Raw genomic sequence first — 20364 nt, 5'->3', positions numbered from 1 at the left:
ATCAGAGCTTAACTTTGCCATACAGATCAATACGATTGGATGAGTAATGGCAGCGCAGAAGCTCGACAAAGATGAAAAATGTGTTTTTTGGTCAAATGTAAGTCGGCTGTATATATCGTAAAAACTCGAAATAAATCCGTTGAAAAATCATAATGGGTACAAACTTAAAGTTTACATCCTACCGAATAAAACAAGCCGGATATGGCCCAAATCCATGGAAAACTGGATTTATGGTGGATTTTTAAAGTTCGGATTTTTCCACTTTTTTCGGTTGACAGAGTCCAAATTTAAGATTTATCATAGGCGGCGACATGTAAACAAAAATGAGTGGTGACGGCAGCCGGGTCAAAAAATAGCTAAATTTAAAAGCTAGAAAATTATAAAATAAATTTAATTTCTGAAAATTCCTTTAAAAATATAAAATTGCTTGCGTTATGACTGTGAGTATTTTTAACTAAGTACTATCCATTTGGATAGTTCATTCTTATGAAAAAAGTAACCTTAATTAAAAAATTAAATTCACTTTAACCATTTTTCTAGCTTTTAAATATCTGATTTAGCTATTTAGTGACCCGGCTGCCAGCACCAATTATTTTTGTTTACATGTCGCCGCCTATGATAAATCTTAAATTTGGACTCTGTCAACCGAAAAAAGTGAAAAAATCCAAACTTTAAAAATCCACCATAAATCCAGTTTTCCATGGATTTGGGCCATATCCGGCTTGTTTTATTTGGTAGGATGCAAACTTTATGTTTGTACTCGTTATGATTTTTCAACGGATTTATTTCGAGTTTTTACGATATGTACAGCCGACTTACAGTCGACCAAAAAACTCATTTTTCATCTTTGTCAAGCTTCTGCGCTGCCATTACTCATCCAATCGTATTGATCTGTATGGCAAAGTTAAGCTCTGATCTATTGACTTTAAAATAAAACTAAAACTGGCCCAACCGAGTGGATATCTGCCGAGATATAAGAAGAAATTCGAAAAAAGTCCGAAATTTAACATTTCAAACTTTAAAAAATCTTTAAAAAAAAACTGTGCCATCGAAAAAAATTTTAGTGCTATTTTCGTGATCTAGGGATCCAAATCTAACAGAATTTGCCATCAATTGCTGGGGAGCATTTCGGCTGTAAACTAGTGTAATTTATTTAAATATATGAAAATGGTTATAAATAATAATATAATTCACAATAGATTTTAACAACCTTCTTTAGTTTAACTAACTCTTTAATTTTTTCATACCAGAGTCGTGACTATCGTTTTGTTTCAGTGTTGTAGGCCGATAAAACCCACCCACTGAAAAATCTTATCACATGTAGCAGCTGACTACCTTGCAGAAATAGAAAATCTGTGCAAAACCAAAATCAGGAAAACAATTGAAACACATGACTTTTCGGATTAAACAACAACGTGTATTGGGCAAAACACAAAACAAAGATAATACAATCCCGAGCGGATGGGTACACGAACTAATATTTTCGCTATTTTTACATGGAACAACAACGAATTCTCACTTTAATGTATGGAATAATAATACAGCAGTGTTTTCAGTAAGATATAACCACTATTATTACGGGTCTAAATTATGGATTAGAGTTGAACGTGGACATTGAATTTACAGCACACAGGGGCCAGTTTACTTGTGGTTGTAGTTCTTGTGGACCTCGGGCGAGATGTTGTAGACGTACTGCAGGATCTCCTGGATGACGGGCTCCTTGCGGGTCTGAATAGCCCGGTCCATGTCGGCCAGCTTGACGCGGGTATCCGCATCGATCTTGGCCGCCACGCCCTCGCGACTGCCCATGTGCTGGAATTGGGGATTATTATAGGGATTATACGATTATAGGGGGCCCATCCAACTCACCTTGGCCTCGAATTCCTTGAAGGCGCGCTCGCGCTCCTGACGGAATTTCTCAATCTCCTCGGTGGCCTCATCCTTGGCCTGCTTCAACCTCCTTGCCTTGCCTGCGGGATTACCCAGAAATCCAGATGAAAAGTCAGTGGAACTCAAGATCCCCTAATACAGTCGACCTTCCATAACTTGGACACATAACTCCCACAATAAATATGGGTTATAGAAATGAATCAATCTATATCTATAATCTCTATATTCACTGAATATAAGTTAATTGGAAAGCTTTATTACAAAGAATTACGAGTTATAGAAGTTCGACTTGTATTTACTTTTTTCCACCACATCATGTGACCCACACACAACGGCGATTATGGAGGCGGTGGAGTGGTGAAAAAAGCGCAGTTACTTTTTCGCCCTGCCGTTTCTTCCAATTGGGAATGGAAAATATATTTTCGCGAATGGAAAAACTCACGTTTACGGGCCTCGGCGACCTTCTCGGCTGCCTTTTTCTCGGCAGCGAGCAACTGCTGGATTCCCTGCGTCTGGCTGGCCATAATTCCCCAACTTCTACGTGGTGTACTGTGCAAGTCGAAAAAAGCAAGTGCGACAAAATCAAAATCGACGACGAACTGTGAAAAATGTCATATGACGAAGTCACACACACGCAAACTCACCTCAGCGACCTGGTGGTGTGTGTGCGCAGCGTGTCACAAGGCTGGATGATGGGAAACTTTCAGAGATGACAGAGCTCGATAAGAACTCGATGGGTTTTTGTTAATATTTATATTTATTTAACGCCCATTAAATCTCCCTTTTTTTTGCGGACAAGGCTTCGTGAAACGTATGTCCATGAAAAATGAGAAATAAAATTCTGACCATAATTTTTTAATTTGTAACCGATTTAATATTAGTAATTTTCATTCAAAAATTAAATTTACTTGCTTAATTTTAGTAAAAGTAAACTATTAATATTTAAATAACCACCAACAATTAATTTGTACTAAATATTTTATTTCTTTGTAATATTGTATAGAAACTATCGTTTTGATATCAAATTACAACCATGTTTAACATTAGCACAATTCACCACACTCACAAAGGCGTAGAAAGATAAACTTTTGATAAAACTAAACTTGAAATAATTAATTTTTGTATATTTTTGATTATAAATTACAGTTTTGTTTAAGCTAATTTTGTATTTTTATTTCTTTTATTTTAAATTTAGATGTTTTCGTTTCTTATCGATACTATCGATATTGCCATCTCTAAATAAACAGTTCCACTCTCGATGCGTTCGCACATTAAACAAAATAATTTCGGCATTTTGCAGCAGTAAAGTACATCTAACTATTTAAAATTCTTGTGCAAGTCGTTTAGAGGGGTTTCCCGAGATGTTTACGCCCAACACGAACGCCCCGATTGGCGGCGCCTCTGCAGCACCCGGCGCTTTTGCTTTTGGCGCGCGACCGGCGACGACGACTGCTCCGCCACCATCCTTCGGAGCCGCCACCTCCACGCCGTCCTTCGGAGCTGCTCCGGCTGCCTCCTCCCTGTTCGCAGCTCCGGCGGCCACGCCTGCTTTTGGCACCGCCCCCGCCGCAGCGCCCGCCTTTGGAGCTCCAGCTGCAGCAAGTACTTTTGGAGCACCTGCATCTACTACCGCCTTTGGAGCACCCGCTGCTACGCCCGCCTTTGGAGCTCCAGCCGCAGCCACTTCCGCCTTTGGAGCCCCGGCTGCAGCCACTCCCGCCTTTGGAGCCCCAGCTGCCACCCAAGCGTCGGCCTTTGGAGCACCTGCACCCGCCGTGGGCACCGTGGCGCCCACCTTCTCCTTTGCCACGCCGGCCACAAGTGCTCCGACCACCGCACCGCCGGCCTTTGGATTCGGAACCACAGCCACAACATCTGCAGCTGCGATGCCATCGGCACTGGGATCCACCGGCATCGGATCCTTTGCCTTCGCCAAGCCACAGGCCACCACGGCGGCGAGTTTGAACTTTAACACCACCACCACGACGGCCACGGCACAGCCCTTCAACACGGGCCTCAAACTGGGCACCACCAGCGCAACGACAGCTATTGGCGGAGGAGGAGGAATCTTTGGCAAGCCAGCTGCCCCGGCAACGTCGACTTTTGTGGGCCTGGGCGGGATTGATGTGAGTGCCACGCAGCCCAAGTTGGGGGATAACAAGCAGAATGGGATTAAGGTATGTATAAGCAGTATAGCAAAGGAACTAAGTAACTAAATCGTATAGTTCTCCTCCAGATCAAGGAGACCCAAGTGCCCGACGAGATAGTCAAGACGGTGGACGCCTTGAAAGCGTACATCAAGCAGCAGAAGACCATCTCCTCGGACATTGGCCGCACTTCCACCTCCAAGTTCACGAATGTGACCCACGAGATCGCCAACTTGAAGTGGGCCCTGCAGAACATGGCCAATGCGGTGGAGGGCAACAACCAGCAGATTCGTCTGATGCGTCAGGAGACCGCCAAGGCGATTCAATCTTTGGAGATGGCCCAGCGCACCCAGGACACGCCCGCGGGCCTGCAGTTCGAGCACAGCGCTCCCTTCCAGTACTTTCAGTGCCTGGTGGCCAAGTACGAGCAGGATTTGATCGCCTTTCGCCAGCAGATCGCTTTGACCGAACGCCACATGCACGCGCTGTCCAATCCGCAGAGTATTTCGCCCGAGGATCTGAAGCGAGGCTTTCGCCAGCTGAACGAGAGCTTCATCTCGCTGGCGGGACGTCTGCATGAGCTGCACCAGCGCGTGGAGGAGCAAAAGGAGCACTATCTGAACCTCAGGCGCTATCGACTGCGGGACGCGACCAACGTTTTCGAGCGGATCGACAATCCGCCGCTGCCGTCGGTGGAACCCCAGAGGATTAGCAGCGGTCCAACGCCCTTCTCCAACATCTCGGCCCTGATGAATAAATCCTATGCGGCGGCCGCAAATTCCGCCAGCAATGCAGCGGCCAAGTGAGAGTGGAGTTGTTTTCAAGTTTTGAATAAATCGTTATGTACTAGAGACATTCGAGGGAGTTTCGGTTTTAGTTATAGCATAGTATGCCATGAAATTTCTGATTTGTTTAATTCAGGGACCAAAAATAATCATTGTTTGAGATTTTTATTTTAAAAGGCCTACTGAGGTTTTTACATATTTTAATCAACAATTTAACTGCTTTTTATGCACTTTATAGACATGAACAAATAACAGTTAATTTGCTTTCCAGATTTGTTGAAATGCATATACAAGAGTAAAAAGAACGTTATTTTTGACGTTTAAAACAAAATATCACAGTAGTCTTTTTAAAATAAAAATGTGAAATAAATTGAATGTTTCTCTAATTCATTTCGGATTGAATGAATCATTTTTATGAATTTTGTGAATTTGCCAGATTTTTTGTGCTTTCTTTTGAGAACAAAAAGTGGAACATTTTTAACAAATCGATGTTAACTGCTTAGTAAATAAAGTTCAGGCAGATTCAATCACAAAATTATGGGACTTTCTTCTTCAAAAGAAATTGTCGTTTGAATTATTTCGGAATTCAGTTATTCAATTCTATTAAACTCAAAATTTAAATTCATTCAATTCTATTAAACTCAAAATTCTAATTAATTCTCAAAAAATTCAAAATAATTCATTGAATCCATTCATGCCAAAGACATTAGACAGCCTTTCGGTTTTAGTTATAGCATAGAATATATATTTCATCTGCAACAATCTTCACTTCTTTACCACCTGGATGACGTCCTCGTCGGCCATTACATGGGCGATTCCGACGCGCTGCGGCGAGTATTTTGTGGAAGTGCCCCACACCAGGGCGTACTTGAACTGAGCGGCCAGCGTGCGATGGATGGCGTGGCACACGTGCTCCACACTGACGCCCTAAAGGATAAGAGGTCAGAGATTAAATAGGAATTTTAATAAAATAATATCTTACCTTTCTGAGAATCAATCCGTCGTCAAAGTCCGGCGGAGCGCCCGGCTTCTTTGTGTAGACCCTGATGAGCTGCAGCGCCTCCCAGAGCGCCTCCAGCATGTAGTCCAGATTGAGCTTCATGTTGCAGCTGACCACAATTGAGTTCGGTTGGCGCGCCAGGCGGTCCACCTCCTCGATGGAAATCTGATCGATTTTGTTGTAGACATACAGACAGGGCAGATACACACGATTGGCGGTGACCACGTCGATGAACTCGTCCTCGGTGCAGTCCTCGCGGAACAGGACCTCCGCGTTGAAGATCTTGAAGGAGTGCAGGATGGTCTGGACCATTTTCTCGTTGCAACGCGTCAGCGAACAGGTGGCATTGAAGCTCAGGCCGCCGCCCTTCTTCTGCTTGAAGTAGATGTTGGGCTTGCGCTTGTTCAGCCGTATGCCCACGCACTCCAGCTCCCGTTCGAGGAGCTCCCGATGGACATTCGGCTTGGTGGCGTCCAGCATCATCAGCACCAGATCGGCGGTACGCGCAACGGCGATCACCTGGCGACCACGCCCCTTGCCCTGGGCGGCGCCCTCGATAATACCAGGCAGATCCAGCAGCTGGATATTGGCACCCTGGTACTCGATGACGCCCGGAATGCAGGTTAAGGTGGTGAACTCATAGTTGGCTGGCAGGAAGGGGTGTGAAAATTATAAGGGGGATTATCTATATTTATATATCCCACCAACTCACCCGCCTCCGATTCCGTTTTGGTCAGTGTGGACAACATTGTGGACTTGCCCACGGAGGGAAAGCCAATTAAAGCCACCCGGGCATCTCCACTTTTGAGCACATCGAAGCCATCGCCCTTTTCGCCTTTTTTAGACGGCTCCAGCAGCTGGGAGCGGTACTTGGCCAACTTGGCCTTCAGCAGGCCCAAATGGTACTCGGTGGCTGAAAGAAGAGAGGGTAAAAAACAGCTTAGCAACTCCCGGCCAGAATCGAATCCTAACCTAAATTCCCAGTTCCCTCTGGCCAGCGCGGCAAACTTGGCTAACCTTTGTTCTTCTGCGTCCGCGCAATTTCGCGCTCGATTTCCGCAATCTTCTCGAGGATGCCCATGCTGCTGGATTTCGCCTCTCAGGTGCCGGGCATGCAAAAGTTTATGGGTTTATAACAAAAGTTCGCTTTTATTTATTGACCAGCAGCGCGTCGCCCGGAATTCAGCAGCCCGGATCAGCTGTTTTCGGCACTCAAGGTAGCGCCACGAAGCGGTTCGCGGAACGCGGAACTGAAACACAGGGATGGTATTTTAAATAGGCTCTTTATTTTTTGTATTTTTCGTTCAAATAGTTTTCCAATGCCTTTAGGGCCTCTGCTTTTTCCTCAAGTATTAGTAGCTCAGCTCTACTTTTCTCCAAATCCTTTTCTAAAGCAGTCACAGCTTCTCTTGCACGATCCTCATGGCTCTTCAAACACTTCAAAATTTCCTGTGCCCTTGTTTCGTAGCCATTTTTGTACGCTATAAGATATTTCGAGCAGCGACGTTCAGCTGCAGGTGAAATAATATTTAATAATATTTTCAGGAATACTAGCTACGAATACCTAGCAATCGTTTGAACTCAGCGACTATTTTGTGACCGTCTCCCATTTTGTTAGACTTTTAAATGATAACTGACGATATCAAAGGTGACAGAAAACTCACCGAACGTACGTTCGTTGTCAGGATCCATGTATTCTGGGTCCATTCATGGCATGACAGATCTAGCATCCGTCAAAAGAATGGTTTGCCATTCCCAAAAGAATTTTTTAAGCAATAGTTTGGTGATGTTTTTTTAGAGCAACTCTGAATTCCTCATCTTGACTATGGAAATTGGAACGTTGGCTAAGAAACCAAATTCAAACCAATGGCGGGAAACAATTTAAAAATAGTTAAGCCCATTGATTTTAAGATTTTAAGTTATACTTGGCTAGATCGACACAGCTAGTGATCCTGATCAGGAGTTTATATTCTTTTTACTTCACTTTGCCCCGAATACAATATACCCTTTTACTCTACGAGTAACGCGTATTACTATCTTTTCTATTATTACATTTCAACAGTTTTCTTAAAAGTAATGAATCATAAAGATAAATTAATATTCAAATTTTGTTTGAACTTTAAGTTTGAATACTTGGATCTCTTTTTGTAGAGAGAGCTGATAAAAATGTACAAATTTAACGACTTTTTTATGTAGACTTCCGTTCTGATATGGTTCTGAATAATTTCATTTGTGCCGAAAAAGATTGCGAAGTATATAAAATAGCCGCTGGTGGTGTTTTAGAAATCAGTCTTATTTTAAAGCGCAACGGGTAAACATGTTCTTTTTGTTGAGAGTTGGTACTTTGCTCTTGATTCCGGCTTACCTTCTGGCGAATCCGGCTCCAAATGGTAATTATTGTCGACGGTTTTTTAACGGTTCTATTAGAAACCTCAAAATAAATTAAAATTTTGGCGGCACTAGGAATATTTTGTGTAGCTGAAAGACATTAAGTAGACTGATAAGCTAAAATTCCAAGGGCTTTATCACAGGGGGTTTTTTGTGAAAATATTTGTACAACTCATTTTTAAAATATTTTTTTAAAGCCTTCAAGTTTTTGTATCATATGGCCAAAAATGAAATTGATATGCCATCTCAAAAAAAAAATCGGTTCGCTGAGTTTCGAGTAAGTCATAAAAGATTTCTACCTTTTTTAGATTGCCAACCGGATGAAAAACATATCAGACTAGATCACTGCCCCCACTTGTATAACACCGAATGGACGAGACAAATGAGGACGGAATATGGCATTAGTGTCTGGCAATATCCGGGGCCGCAAATGATATGCTGTCCCAAGTCTGGTAATGAGCTCCCATCTACAGATATGTGCGAATCGAGGACATCTGATTTTCGCATTGCGAAGGGCATAGCAGCGGAGGCCAATGAGTTCCCCTGGATGGCAAAGCTCCTGTATCTGGATAGGTCAACTTCGCAGATTGTATCTTCGTGTGCGGGATCCCTGATCAACAATCGTTATGTTCTGACCGCAGCCCACTGTGTGTCTGCCATGCCGGTTAACTTGGACCTCCAAAGTGTGGGTTTAGGCGGGCATAATATCGAAAACACTCCAGAGAATATTTCGCAATGCACTGATCTACGCATTCGATGTACTGACCCCTATCTGGTCATCGACGTGGAGGAGCTTTTTGTGCATGAGCAGTACGGAAGGGGCTCGTTAGAAATGTATCAGAACGACATCGCCCTGCTGCGACTCAAAATGCCAGTACGGTGAGTAATGATTTGGAAACATCATGCTTTCAAGAAGGGCCAATATGATAACAGAAAACAAGTGGAATTAATAATTACGATTCTTGATCAGCATCACTAGACGAATCGATCTAGCCATGCATGTCCGTCCGTCTGTCCGTCTGTCCGTCTGTCTGTCTGTCTGTCCGTCTGTCCGTCTGTCCGTCTGTCCGTCTGTCCTTCTGTCCGTCTGTCTGTCCGTTTCTACGCAAACTAGTCTCTTAGTTGTGAAGCTATCGGGTAGAAACTACTGAAGATAGTACATAAGTCGGAACAAGCCTGATCGGACAATTATATTCTATAGCTCCAAAAATACTGGAAACAAAAATTATAAGTTCGTTGCTTTTTTAAATTTTACCTTCTTCTCTTAGGAATATTATTTTTTATATATTTCTGGATTTCGGATTAGCTAGCTTCCCTTATTGTTTTTTTTGTAATTTTTTAACACTGCCTGATAAACAATTTCTATTCCCCCAGCTTTAGTGCCGGAATCAAGCCGATTTGTCTCCTGCAAAACGAACTCTCCTCGACGATAACCAAGTTTAAAATAGCCGGCTGGGGAACAGAGGGAGATGTACTGAAGCACGGCGACATCATAACAGTGAACTCAAATAGGTGCGATAGAATGTTTAGAAACGTGAGGGTCAACAGTGAGCTCCAAATATGTGCCGGTAGTCCAAGAGGAGTCGATACCTGTAGAGGGGACTCAGGCGGTCCTCTGATGGTCACCGATATGGGACCTAACTACACAGAATTTACATATCAAGCCGGCATCGCTTCCTACGGATATGTACATTGCGGAAGGACTAATATGCCAGCAGTTTACACCAGAACCAAAGCGTTTTTAAATTGGATTAAGGATAGGATGAGGGCCTAAGATATTATTAAGATTAAATTTAAATTGGATTAGTTTTATTTGTCAAAAGAACTCGTAAAATATACACAAATACACGCAGGTAAATACTGTTACGATTACAAGAAACCCCACAACACGCAAATGACGATAAATTACAATAGTGACTGTAGTGACAGAGACATCGAGAGAAAGAGTTAGGCCGCCGGGATGGCGGGATGGCGGGATGTTCCGGCGTCGGTGGCCAAAAGGACCCGGTCCTCCGCTGCGAAATCCTCCACCGCCGCCAGCGATTGGCGATTAGCGTTTAGTGGTTGTTGGCATAGAAGCCATGACCCGAGTTCCCCATGAACTCCGTCCAGCGCTGCGACTCCAGGGGATCCAGCTCGGAGCAGACCTCCCCTGGCCTCAGGGAGCGGCAGGTGCACTCGATCCCGATGCGGGTCACCACCAGCTGCGACTCGAACTTGGGCAGGGCCGGCTCCGCGTCCACAAGACGCTCGCTGAGGCACTGCTTCAGGAACTGTTTGCGCAGCACGCGCAGGTTGTCGATGGTGTAGCCTGTGAATAGTCAGGGATATTTTAGATAAGATACCTTCATAACATTTGTACCACTCACTCTTGTAGGCGCTGATCTTCTCCTCCACGCAGCTGAGATCCTGCGGCGAGAAGAGCGGCGGATAGGCCTCCGATTCGCGGATGTTCAGGACGAAGGCAAAGTCCAGCGAGGAACTGGCATTGCCGAGTGCCTTCAGCAAAACGCCGGTGGATGAGATGGAAGCCAAATACCAGTCGGCTCCGGAAGAATCCTCTGAATCCTCGCCAGCTGCAGTCGTGCTTCCGGCAGCACTTTCGCGTCTCTTGCGACGCCTCCTCCTTTGCTTCTTGTTGCCCTCCTGGGCGTCCACGGCCTGTTCCCGCGCCTCGTTGTCCAGCTCCAGATCCCAAAGGCTGAGCGGGGACTGGTTGGACATTGGCTGCCCGGTGGTGCTGGGCGTGGCTGGGGTGCTGGAGGTGGCCTCGAGGAACCCGCTGCGCACATCGCGACTGCCGGGACTGGGGTACTTGGACCGCAGGTGAATGGGCCGCTCACGGTCGCTCTGCTCCAGCAGCGGAGGCACTTCGTCGTTGTACACCAGCTCGTACTCCTCCGGCAGGCGCAGCTGATTCGCAGCATCTGCCGGCAGCTGCAGTCCTTCGTAGTCCTTCTGCAAAAAGGAAAAGGTTTAGTCTATACTTATACTACTATATAAAAGAAGCTTATTTAAAACGGGAAGTTGAATCGCCAGCAAAGACGGTATGACATAGAAATCTAAAACAAAAACCGAAATTCGGTAAAAAATCAAAGATGAGAACTAATTGGTTTAAAAATAAAAAAATTGTTTTTTTCTTGAGGGTTAATACTTTTGAAAGTTTGTGTTAAATTTCTTATTTAGCTTGTACGGCAAAGACGGTATGACATATAAATCTAGAAAAAAAATCGAATTGTGGTAAAAAATCAAAGATGAGAACTAATTGATTTAAAAATAAAAAAAAAATTTTCTTAAAGGTTAATAGTTTTTGAAAATTTTTCTTAACTTTCTAATTTAGCTTGTACTTACAAACTCCTTGGGGTAACCTCCTCCTCCTCCCATTCCGAAGCTGGGCAGCTCGTTCTCTGCTCCCTGAGGCAGTAGCTCCTGCAGTTGCTGTTCCATCAAGGGATTATGTCGATGATGGACTTTTGATCGCCTGCCCGGTTGCTCAGTTCCTCTGCCTAAACTGTTACCATTACCCATTTCCGTTCCGGCGGCCACCTGGCGCAGCAATTGCTCCCGATTGCCGGCCAGCAGTTTCTTGAGCAGCTTGGGATGCTTCAGCGGGGACTTCTTGCCAGCCGCCGCCGGTCGTTGTGTGCGATTCAGCTGAACCTCCAGATCATCGGTGCTAAACAGAACCGCACCGGGTGGCTCGATGTGCCTGGCAATCCCGTAGAGCTTTAGCACCGTGGACTCGTTGTACCGCAGACGACAGGTGTCGGCCCGGGCCTGTAATATAATATCGCTATCGGGCACAAATTCGTAGGCATCCCGGGCATCCGGACGATTGCGGCACTGCAGCTGCCAGTGCAGGAAGAAGTCGCCGCCGAAGCTCTGGGAAATGGAGACGCCACCGAGCAGGCTATTGGCACCGCCTGCATCCGTCATCATGGCATTGAGCAGCGGTTGTCCCGTTTTGCCACTCAGGATGGTGGTCTGCGAGTAGTAGTAGACCGGAAATCCCGGACCCGTGTTGTACTTGACCATGAAATCGGTGACATTGTCGTGATCGAAGAGTCCCGGTACAATGGCACTGACGCACTCGCTGGCCGGGAAGGTGTAGTTCCACATCATCGTGTAGTTGGCTCCGTCGAAGGCCAAAACACTGCGATTGAAGGCGGCCACCACCACGTCCGAGATGCCATCGCCATTCAGATCGCTCAGCACGGCGGGCACCATGAGACCCGATCCCGGTTGCCGATGGAGCGGCGTGAAGTGCTTCTCACTGGTGTGCGCCATCAGGGAGTGCAGTCGCAGGGAGTAGATGCCACCTGGGGTGTTCTGACCCCCGGTGACGATCAGCAGCAGCTCCGTTCCGTCCGCCTGCGTGAGCAGCTGAATGGGCACAAACATCTCCTCGCGATACGGCGTCGGAATGCTCCGGATCACCTTGCCCGTCTTGCCGGAAATCAGCTTTATGTGCCCCGCCTTCGACTCCTCGCGCTCCTCCAGGTGGGCGGCTATTATCTCCGGCACCCCATCTCCGTCCAGGTCGCGCAGCACATTGATCGTGTACAGATCCATGACGATCGGTGAGTTCGTCTCCACCTCTATTTCGCGGAAGCGCCAGATTACGGAGCCAGTGCGGCCATTTATGGCGTAGATCATCTGTTGGGGGAGTCAGATTAAAAATGTTTAAATATTATTAAGAAAATTTCAGTAATTTAAACAAAACCTTAAATTATTCCCTTCCTAAACTGATAAGAAATGGAGTAGGAAAAACAGGTAGCTTTATATTAAGTTCAAAATTAAATTTAAAATATTGAAGTACACTGATAAAAAATGGAGTAGGAAAAACAGGTAGCTTTAATAAAAAACATACCACATTTCTTGATATACAAATTTAAATAATGGTGGAAAATAAAAGATACAAAGTTAGTCATTAATACTTTAATGATTCTTTATCGATAACAATTCCTAAAAATATTTCGTTCCACTGAAGTAAACTAAGTATTAAAAAAGTGGTGTGCAAAAATAAGTATCTTTATCTTAAATTCAAAATTTTAAATACCTAAATTAATTAAAAAATTAATTAAAAAAATAAAAAACATATTCAATTTCGTGATATAAATATTTAAATTAGGGTAGAAAATAATAGATACAATGTTAGTCATTAATACGTTAATCATTCTTTATCAATAAAAATTCCAAAATTTCCTTAAATTTTAAAATTTTGTAATATTTCAATATTTAAAAATAATAAAAATCTAAAATCAATGGATTTGCTTTGTTTTTTTTATCAGTGTTTCTAAGGATAATGACATATAACTCACCCCCAATCTCCCAGCTGCCACGCAATCGGTACCCCCGTCGCCGTCCACATCCGCACTGCAGTGCAGCGAGAAGACGTTGGCCACGCTCCACGATTGCCACAGGATGGAGCCATCCAGTCCGTTCAAGGCCACCACTCCGCCCTCGCAGGGCACCTCCTCGCCTTGCTGGGCGGACTGGCACCTGGGCAGCGGGATGCCCTCGTAGTGGATGTTGTCGTCGACGCCATAGCCGAAGACCACGTCTTTGATCCCGTCGCCATTCAGGTCGGCCGATCGCAGCGGACTCTCGCTGTTCATCCGCGCCAAGCTGCGCGTCCAGCGCTTTTGGACACTGATCTGGGTGCAGGGCACGAACTCGCTGCCCAGCGAGCTGCCGTAGGCGATGCGCGAGGAGCCCGCGGAGCCCGAGATGGCCGCCAGCTGGGCGGGATCGGGGCGCCACCAGTGGCGGATTCGCTGCAGCGGCAGCGGGAAGAGCGTCAGCATGAGGGCCGCCAGGCTGAGCAGGGCACAGAGCACCGTTAGGGCGGCCAAGGCGTAGCAGAAGGGTTCGCAGCAGCGGCAGCAGCGTCGCCGCCTGTGCTGCTTCATTATGGGCGTCGATCCTGATCCCGAACCGGGAGCAGATCCGGGACTGTGCTTGCGACGCGGCGCCATCAGGGGCCTCTTCAGGCCCTGCTCCTCGCTGCGCTGTGGATGAAAAATAATTGAAAATTAGTACAAATGTTTTTAAAAGCCAATTTTCACACAATTAAATTAATATATTTTATTTCTGGGATTGTATTTATTTATTTGTATTTTTTTCTATTATTTTTTCATATTTATTTAGAGTCTAAATATATTTTAAAGACTCTTTAATTTATGCGATAATTTATTTCACAGAGAAGTTTTTACATTTTCACAGTTGTACACAGAGAAAATTATCAAAAGTTTTAGGTGCAAAATAAGTGGCGAAACATTTTAAAAAGTAAAATGCTTCATACAAATTTATTTTACTTTGCATTTTTTAAACTTTTCATATTTATTTTTAAATATGAAAACGGCACCTAAAACGTTGTATAATTTTCTCTGTGTATAAACAGGCGAATATTTATCGCAAAATTAACTTCGGCATATGGAAGCACAAAACTTTGGATAAGTTCAGGCCAAGCCTATATAAACTGTATTAAAATCCAGGAAACAGTAGGTTTAAAAGGAAAAAAACACTTAAAATATATCCAGAGACAGAACTTTTTCTTATCTGTACACTTGAAACTTAAGACGAAGTCTTTCCACCGTTTTATTAACCCTTCTAAAAATGATTTCACTGCACTTTAGGATCTTTAATTTCTTCAAGAAGAACTCACCTTCGCCGACCTGGCATCCTTGATGAACACCTCGTCCTCAACATCGTCGCTGGCATCCTCATCTATGGACGAGTCCCGTATGGCAATCCTCTTGGAGGGCACATATGGTCGCAGTTTGATCATCCTGGGTTCCGGTTCCGCCGATGCCGATGCGGTTGCCCCACCGCCAAGCTGCGCCTGCAAGAAAGCCTCTGGTTTTTTAGCCGCTCGAAGGATGCGCTGCGGATCCTTTAGAGCATTTTTCGTGTGCGTTCCCGTTTTGTCCGTGCAACTCCAATTGCAGCGATGCGCGTCCGGCGATTGTGTAAAAATCAATAGCGACGTCACGGCTTCGCGCTCAGCTGTCCGCGAAAGCGGAGCATGCGCGTTTGGTAGCTACAGTGGAACCACCCGAACCACCACCCACTGCGGCGAACGCCACGTGTTGGCCAGCGGCTACAGGTTTGTTTGTCAACAATGTGGCGGCCCACCTGGCTAGCCCTCTCTCTCTCTCTCTTTGTGGCTCTCTTTCTCCCTTGCGGCATCTGTTGCTGGACAGAGCCACCACCCAAAAGCCACCCACTAACCACCACCCATCATCCCTACCCCTCCTAAGCATCATCCCCCTGCTGAAAACTCCCTGATTAGCTCCTCCCGGGCGGTTCAATGTCCTCGCTTTGAGGCTTTTCATGAATGAAGTGGGTGGAGTTGGGATATGTGGGCAAGTGGGCGGTGGGCGAGGCAGCGGGAGTTCCATTCACCGAACTTCCGCGTGCTGCCGATGTGGGTCACATCTTCTGTGGGACACTGTGTGGTTTCTCGCCGCTCCCCAAAGCTGGTGATTAATATTTAATGGCATTTTGTCTGCCTTTCAGTGGCAGGAAGTGAAATGGAAAAGATATGATTGGCTGATATCTTAGCGTTCGATTAAAGCTAATCTTGAAATAAGCTTATTTTGATAAGCTGGTACTAAATAAGAAAATTTTATTCGTGTAGCATTGTTAAAAATTAGAAACACTGATGTTGTATTTTGGTCATGCGGTTATTCCACTACATCGTTCGGATCATTCATTAGTACAATTTTTTCTCAGCCCATACGATTTTACGTAGGTGCGAGCAAGATCCGATTTACTGTAGCTCTAATAAATGAGCAAAATTGTACTTTTTAGATTCAATTTTGCTCATACAAAAAAAAATAAAATGGTGGCCTTCGGTTTTTAAAATTTTGCTCATTAATTGCTCATTGCAGCTGACATATATCTGTCTTGCTCGCACCTACGTAAAATCGTATAGGCTGAGAAAAAATTGTTCTAATGAATGAGCCGACCAATGTAGTGGAATAACCGCATTACCGATTTAAAATTATTTAACTACCAATTTTAAAAAATATAACAAATCAAAATTTGGTCTGTTAATTTTAATATTACATAAATATTACTGTTAATTTCTCGTCCCAACCTGTATCGTCAATTAAAATTACTGTGTGTCCATTTTCCATTTTTACTTATAGTATCAAAAAATTAGCATTTAAAAACAGAAAACAGACCATAAATAGTTATGTTACCTCTATAATAACAATGAATTCATCTCCAAGTTCCGTTCGCAGGCCAACATTGCGATTGGTTTTGGTCAAAACAATGCAATTGACGCTCATCCCTTAATTTCTCAGGGGAAGTTAGTCCAGATCAGTCCAAATAACTTTGCAACCTTGGCTCTCTTGACGTCACAGCTTTTTCCTTGCAAACGAAATATTCATTTGGCTTAATAAGTTTCCGTTTCTGTAACTATTTTTCTCATAATTTATTTTACAACATTTTCTATGACGTAGTGCGCTTGTCAAAAGCCAAACACACAAGTGAAAAGTTCCCTAGATATTTTTTTATTCCCCACCGCCACCATCCAAAGTATTCAAATTGCAAGTGCGCCAAAACCTTTTGCGAATTTGCCATAGCCGCCGCCCTGATGCTGCCCTCAGCAGAAACTTAAGAGCACCACTTAGTGGGGGTGGATGATGATGATTCTGGTGGGGAATAGGAGCACTCAGAACAGGTCCAAGCTCGACTGCATTCGAATAAACTATAGAAAAATCAGCGGCTTTTTATAGCTGCCCCATCAATAGAGAGGAGTGAAAGGGGGTGGGGATGGTGATGGGGATGGGGGAGGGGGGTGAGGTGCTGACTTAAGTGTGCTATTATCGCATCAGAGATAATTTAATAACGACGAGTCTTCTTCTTTTCCTTCGGTCGGAGGCCAGAAAGCCAGAAAGGCAGAAAGGATGTATGGAATCCGCTCAAGAGTGTTGCGGCAAGGCGTCGAGTAGTGCTTAGGGGCGGGTGGGCGTGGCAGGTCTCGGGGACTCACAAAATCTACACATATGTATAAAGCTGGCTTACAAGTGAGTGTACCTCAAGGTCGCCAGGAATTCGAAGAAGGAAGCAAGGTGTTTATTACTTATGATTCCTTCATTATAAATTGTGCTATCACTAATTATGTAATTATAAGATATTTTATCTATTTTATCTATCTTTCCAATAAGTTAAATTTTCCTTTTTAATACAAATAAGTGCAGTTCATATGGGCTATAAATTTAAGATTCTTAAGATTCTAATTCTATTTTTTAAATATTTTGAAATATTCCAGCATTGTAAAGTTCCTTCTATTTCTGAATTACAGAAATTCATTTTTGGACAATAAACAATTAAATAATTTCATTAAAAATATATTTTGAAAGCATGTTAGGAAATGGAAAAATCCAACAAAAACAATAAATAAATAACTGTGTATTTCCGATTTTCCCCATAATATTAACTTACCAATTTCCCACTTCCCAAAGCGCTTTAGTCATCTCATTAAACTTGATTTTCCCCGCAGTTTTCCGCTGGCTTTTATTTTCTATTCTTTGTTATTCCAATTGTGCTTTCCTTGTGACGTCAGAGGGGGATCACAGGATTACCGTAGCGCTGCATTCATTAGTCCGGGGTCTCCAAGTGTCGTATGCCCCTCGAGGATGCCACTGGCCCCAACTTTTGATGCGACAAACGGCACTTCTGGGGCCACTTGCCAACTTGCGGAGCACTTGTTAGGGGAGGACTAACAAGGAAATTGATTGAACAATGCTCTGGACCTAAGAGTCCAAGTGTGAACAAATAACAAACGAGCGAAATAGCTGCAATACACATTCAAGAATTTTCCCTCGAATTAAACAAGCCGAATCGATAGACAAATGTCGCATCTTGCCATGATGCCAAATTGAAGGTCCTGCCCTCCACATGCGGCAGTGCATCATCTAGTTTCTGGGCGAAGGAGAAGACAACAATGTCGATGACGACAGAGCCGAGCCGAGATTATGTGGCAAATGGAGGCAATGCCAAAGTACTCGAGGAAATTATGTTAAGTGACAAACACACAGGCCCATGGCGATGCAGCCCTCGTTTGGGGAAAGGATATTTGCCTGGCCTATATATAGACGCATGTACAAACATCCACGATAGTTCCTTGTTCTCCCAAATATATTAAAGACTATGCTTCTGGCGGCTTTCACTTTTGTTTTTCCCACGGAAAAGTCGGAAAAGGACTCACCCACACGCACGCATCACTTACACCAGCATCGCGTCAAGCATCCTGCATCCTTCGTTGGTGAACTTTTCGTTCGTGCCTGGCAACGTTTTAAATTCAAATCTGTTCGCCTCCAACTGTCAGTTGTCAGCGAAAGTTTGAACTGCTAAGACGTTCAAAACGGAAGGAACTAAATCTTAAAAATTAAAAACCAGTCAGCAATTAAATGCTTAAGAGTGCTAAATATTTATGTGAACATAAACTTCATATTTGACATATCGGTAAACATTTTCAATTATTCCGGAAAATTCATAAAAAGTGGTGTTTCTTAAACATGTCAATTAGTGCGACAAGCTGATGGTTATGTAATCTCTGTGAAGATTCCAGAAATCCAACAGAAATCTTTTGCTTCAATAACCAAACGAAATACAGTTGACTTCAAGAGAACCCTTTGCATCGAATTCATCCAAAAACTGTGTAAGATGTTTAAAGTTTTAGGTTTTTTTCAAAAGTCAATTTAAAGTTTGTAAAGATTTAACTTTTGTTTAGAAATGGTTTTATAAATAATATTATAATTTTTTAAGATGTTTTATGGTTAATATGCAATGAAGTACTGTATAAAAAAATATAAGAACTTTCACATGAAAATCAAAAGGTTTTTAAACATTTTAAAATTTGTTTGCCAATTTTTCATAATATTTATCAACATTTTTTGAAGGGATGTGTAAAAAGTGTTGACAGTTATGTTGCAATACGCACATGCGGTTACTAAAATAAGAATTTTTTTTAATTGTAGTAGAAAATATTTTTTTTATTATCCCACTATTTTTAAGCAATATATTTAAAACTTTAAAATTATTGTCTTTAAAAAATGTTGTAGTTTCTATTAGTGGTTTCCTCTACCGTTAGCATAAATAGCAGGGTTTTTTCGATGGTTACATTTTTGTAACACAACAATTTAGTATTTCAACACACTTGCATGCTTTTTAATAAGATATTCTTCTTTTCATACAAATAAGTGCACTTCAATATTTGAACTATTTATTAGAAGAGAGTACATTATAACAACACCAATTTAAGGTTTTTATTACTTGTAATAAGTTACTTTTTAAACTTTTGTGGCGTTATAAGAAGTGTGTCTTAAAACTATATATTTGTTTTAAATCAAGTCACGAGTAAAAATTAGTTGATCATACATACTTGAATTAATTTTACCAACTACACTTTAAAAGCCTGAAAGCCTATTAATGAATTCATTATTTAAAATCGCTGATGCTTTAAGTTGTCCCAATTTGCCATCAAGAAGAAGGAGAGCCCCAGACTTGTGCCGTGGCAATTGTCCTTGTCTAATGGGGGCTCTGCAGCATTGGCAGGATTCTTTCATTGCCCGCTTTCTTCTCCGTCTTCGTCATGTGGGCTGGGGGGCTGAGGAGGAGCAGGAGCAGGGGGCGTGGCATCCTCGCGGTCGCATAAAAAGGCGCATGGGCCACTTAAGGCACGTTGTTCACCCATCGCCCACCGACTGCATTCCGCCCCTTCGAGTGGCTTTAATTGTGAATTAAGACGGTATTGTGTGTGCAGCGAGCAACTGGGACGACGGCAGGTATTGCTGTCTATGTCCTGCGGCCAGGGTTGCCATCCCGCATTCGGATTCGGAATCGACGCCATCCAATGCCGAGGCTATCGAGGCATTGTCGAAGGCAACTGCCCTTTTGTCTCTTCTCCAGTCTCGTCCCCCATTTTATTTACTTGGTTAAGCGGCATAATTGTTGCTATTTTCGTGCCAATCGCTCTCGATGCATTGTCAATGCCAGGACAGACCCCTCGAAAGCCTTTGATCCTTTCCACCTGGCGGCAAGGTCGCAGAAAAACAGACACAGTCACAGACCGGGAAATCGCTTCAAGTTGTTTGTCTCGAAGTCGACCTTTTGTATAGAGACATTGGGCAGGAAG

At 43.6% G+C, this 20364-nt stretch overlaps 5 protein-coding genes across 5 annotated transcripts; 2 read left to right on the top strand and 3 right to left on the bottom strand.

The window, feature by feature from the left end:
• Nucleotides 1-1395: 1395 nt before the first annotated feature.
• On the bottom strand, nt 1396-2492 carry Vha13 (V-type proton ATPase subunit Vha13). The gene is made up of 3 exons (XM_017151696.3): nt 2333-2492; nt 1870-1970; nt 1396-1812 (listed from the first exon to the last, which is right to left on the bottom strand). The coding sequence occupies exons 1-3, from the start codon at nt 2412-2414 to the stop codon at nt 1642-1644; spliced, it is 354 nt and encodes a 117-aa protein (XP_017007185.1). The 5' UTR covers nt 2415-2492; the 3' UTR covers nt 1396-1641.
• Nucleotides 2493-3131: 639 nt separating this feature from the next.
• On the top strand, nt 3132-4890 carry Nup58 (nuclear pore complex protein Nup58). Its single transcript, XM_017151836.3, has 2 exons — nt 3132-4067; nt 4127-4890. Exons 1-2 carry the CDS (start codon nt 3252-3254, stop codon nt 4841-4843), a joined length of 1533 nt encoding a protein of 510 aa, XP_017007325.2. The 5' UTR covers nt 3132-3251; the 3' UTR covers nt 4844-4890.
• Nucleotides 4891-5544: 654 nt separating this feature from the next.
• Nucleotides 5545-7033, bottom strand: LOC108064268 (developmentally-regulated GTP-binding protein 2). Its single transcript, XM_017151698.3, has 4 exons — nt 6840-7033; nt 6535-6735; nt 5805-6469; nt 5545-5749 (listed from the first exon to the last, which is right to left on the bottom strand). Exons 1-4 carry the CDS (start codon nt 6901-6903, stop codon nt 5588-5590), a joined length of 1092 nt encoding a protein of 363 aa, XP_017007187.1. The 5' UTR covers nt 6904-7033; the 3' UTR covers nt 5545-5587.
• Nucleotides 7034-8124: 1091 nt separating this feature from the next.
• Nucleotides 8125-9984, top strand: LOC108064322 (melanization protease 1). Its single transcript, XM_017151815.3, has 3 exons — nt 8125-8212; nt 8519-9089; nt 9585-9984. The coding sequence occupies exons 1-3, from the start codon at nt 8140-8142 to the stop codon at nt 9982-9984; spliced, it is 1044 nt and encodes a 347-aa protein (XP_017007304.3). The 5' UTR covers nt 8125-8139.
• Nucleotides 9985-10002: 18 nt separating this feature from the next.
• LOC108064321 (uncharacterized) lies at nt 10003-16695 on the bottom strand. Its single transcript, XM_017151814.3, has 6 exons — nt 16421-16695; nt 14878-15054; nt 13532-14221; nt 11562-12866; nt 10580-11168; nt 10003-10521 (listed from the first exon to the last, which is right to left on the bottom strand). The coding sequence occupies exons 1-6, from the start codon at nt 16508-16510 to the stop codon at nt 10268-10270; spliced, it is 3105 nt and encodes a 1034-aa protein (XP_017007303.2). The 5' UTR covers nt 16511-16695; the 3' UTR covers nt 10003-10267.
• Between the last annotated feature and the right edge of the window lie 3669 nt (nt 16696-20364).

Source organism: Drosophila takahashii, chromosome 3R (genome assembly GCF_030179915.1).
Source record: "Drosophila takahashii strain IR98-3 E-12201 chromosome 3R, DtakHiC1v2, whole genome shotgun sequence".
Lineage (NCBI taxonomy): Eukaryota > Metazoa > Arthropoda > Insecta > Diptera > Drosophilidae > Drosophila > Drosophila takahashii.
This window is presented reverse-complemented; position numbering and strand designations above follow the sequence as displayed.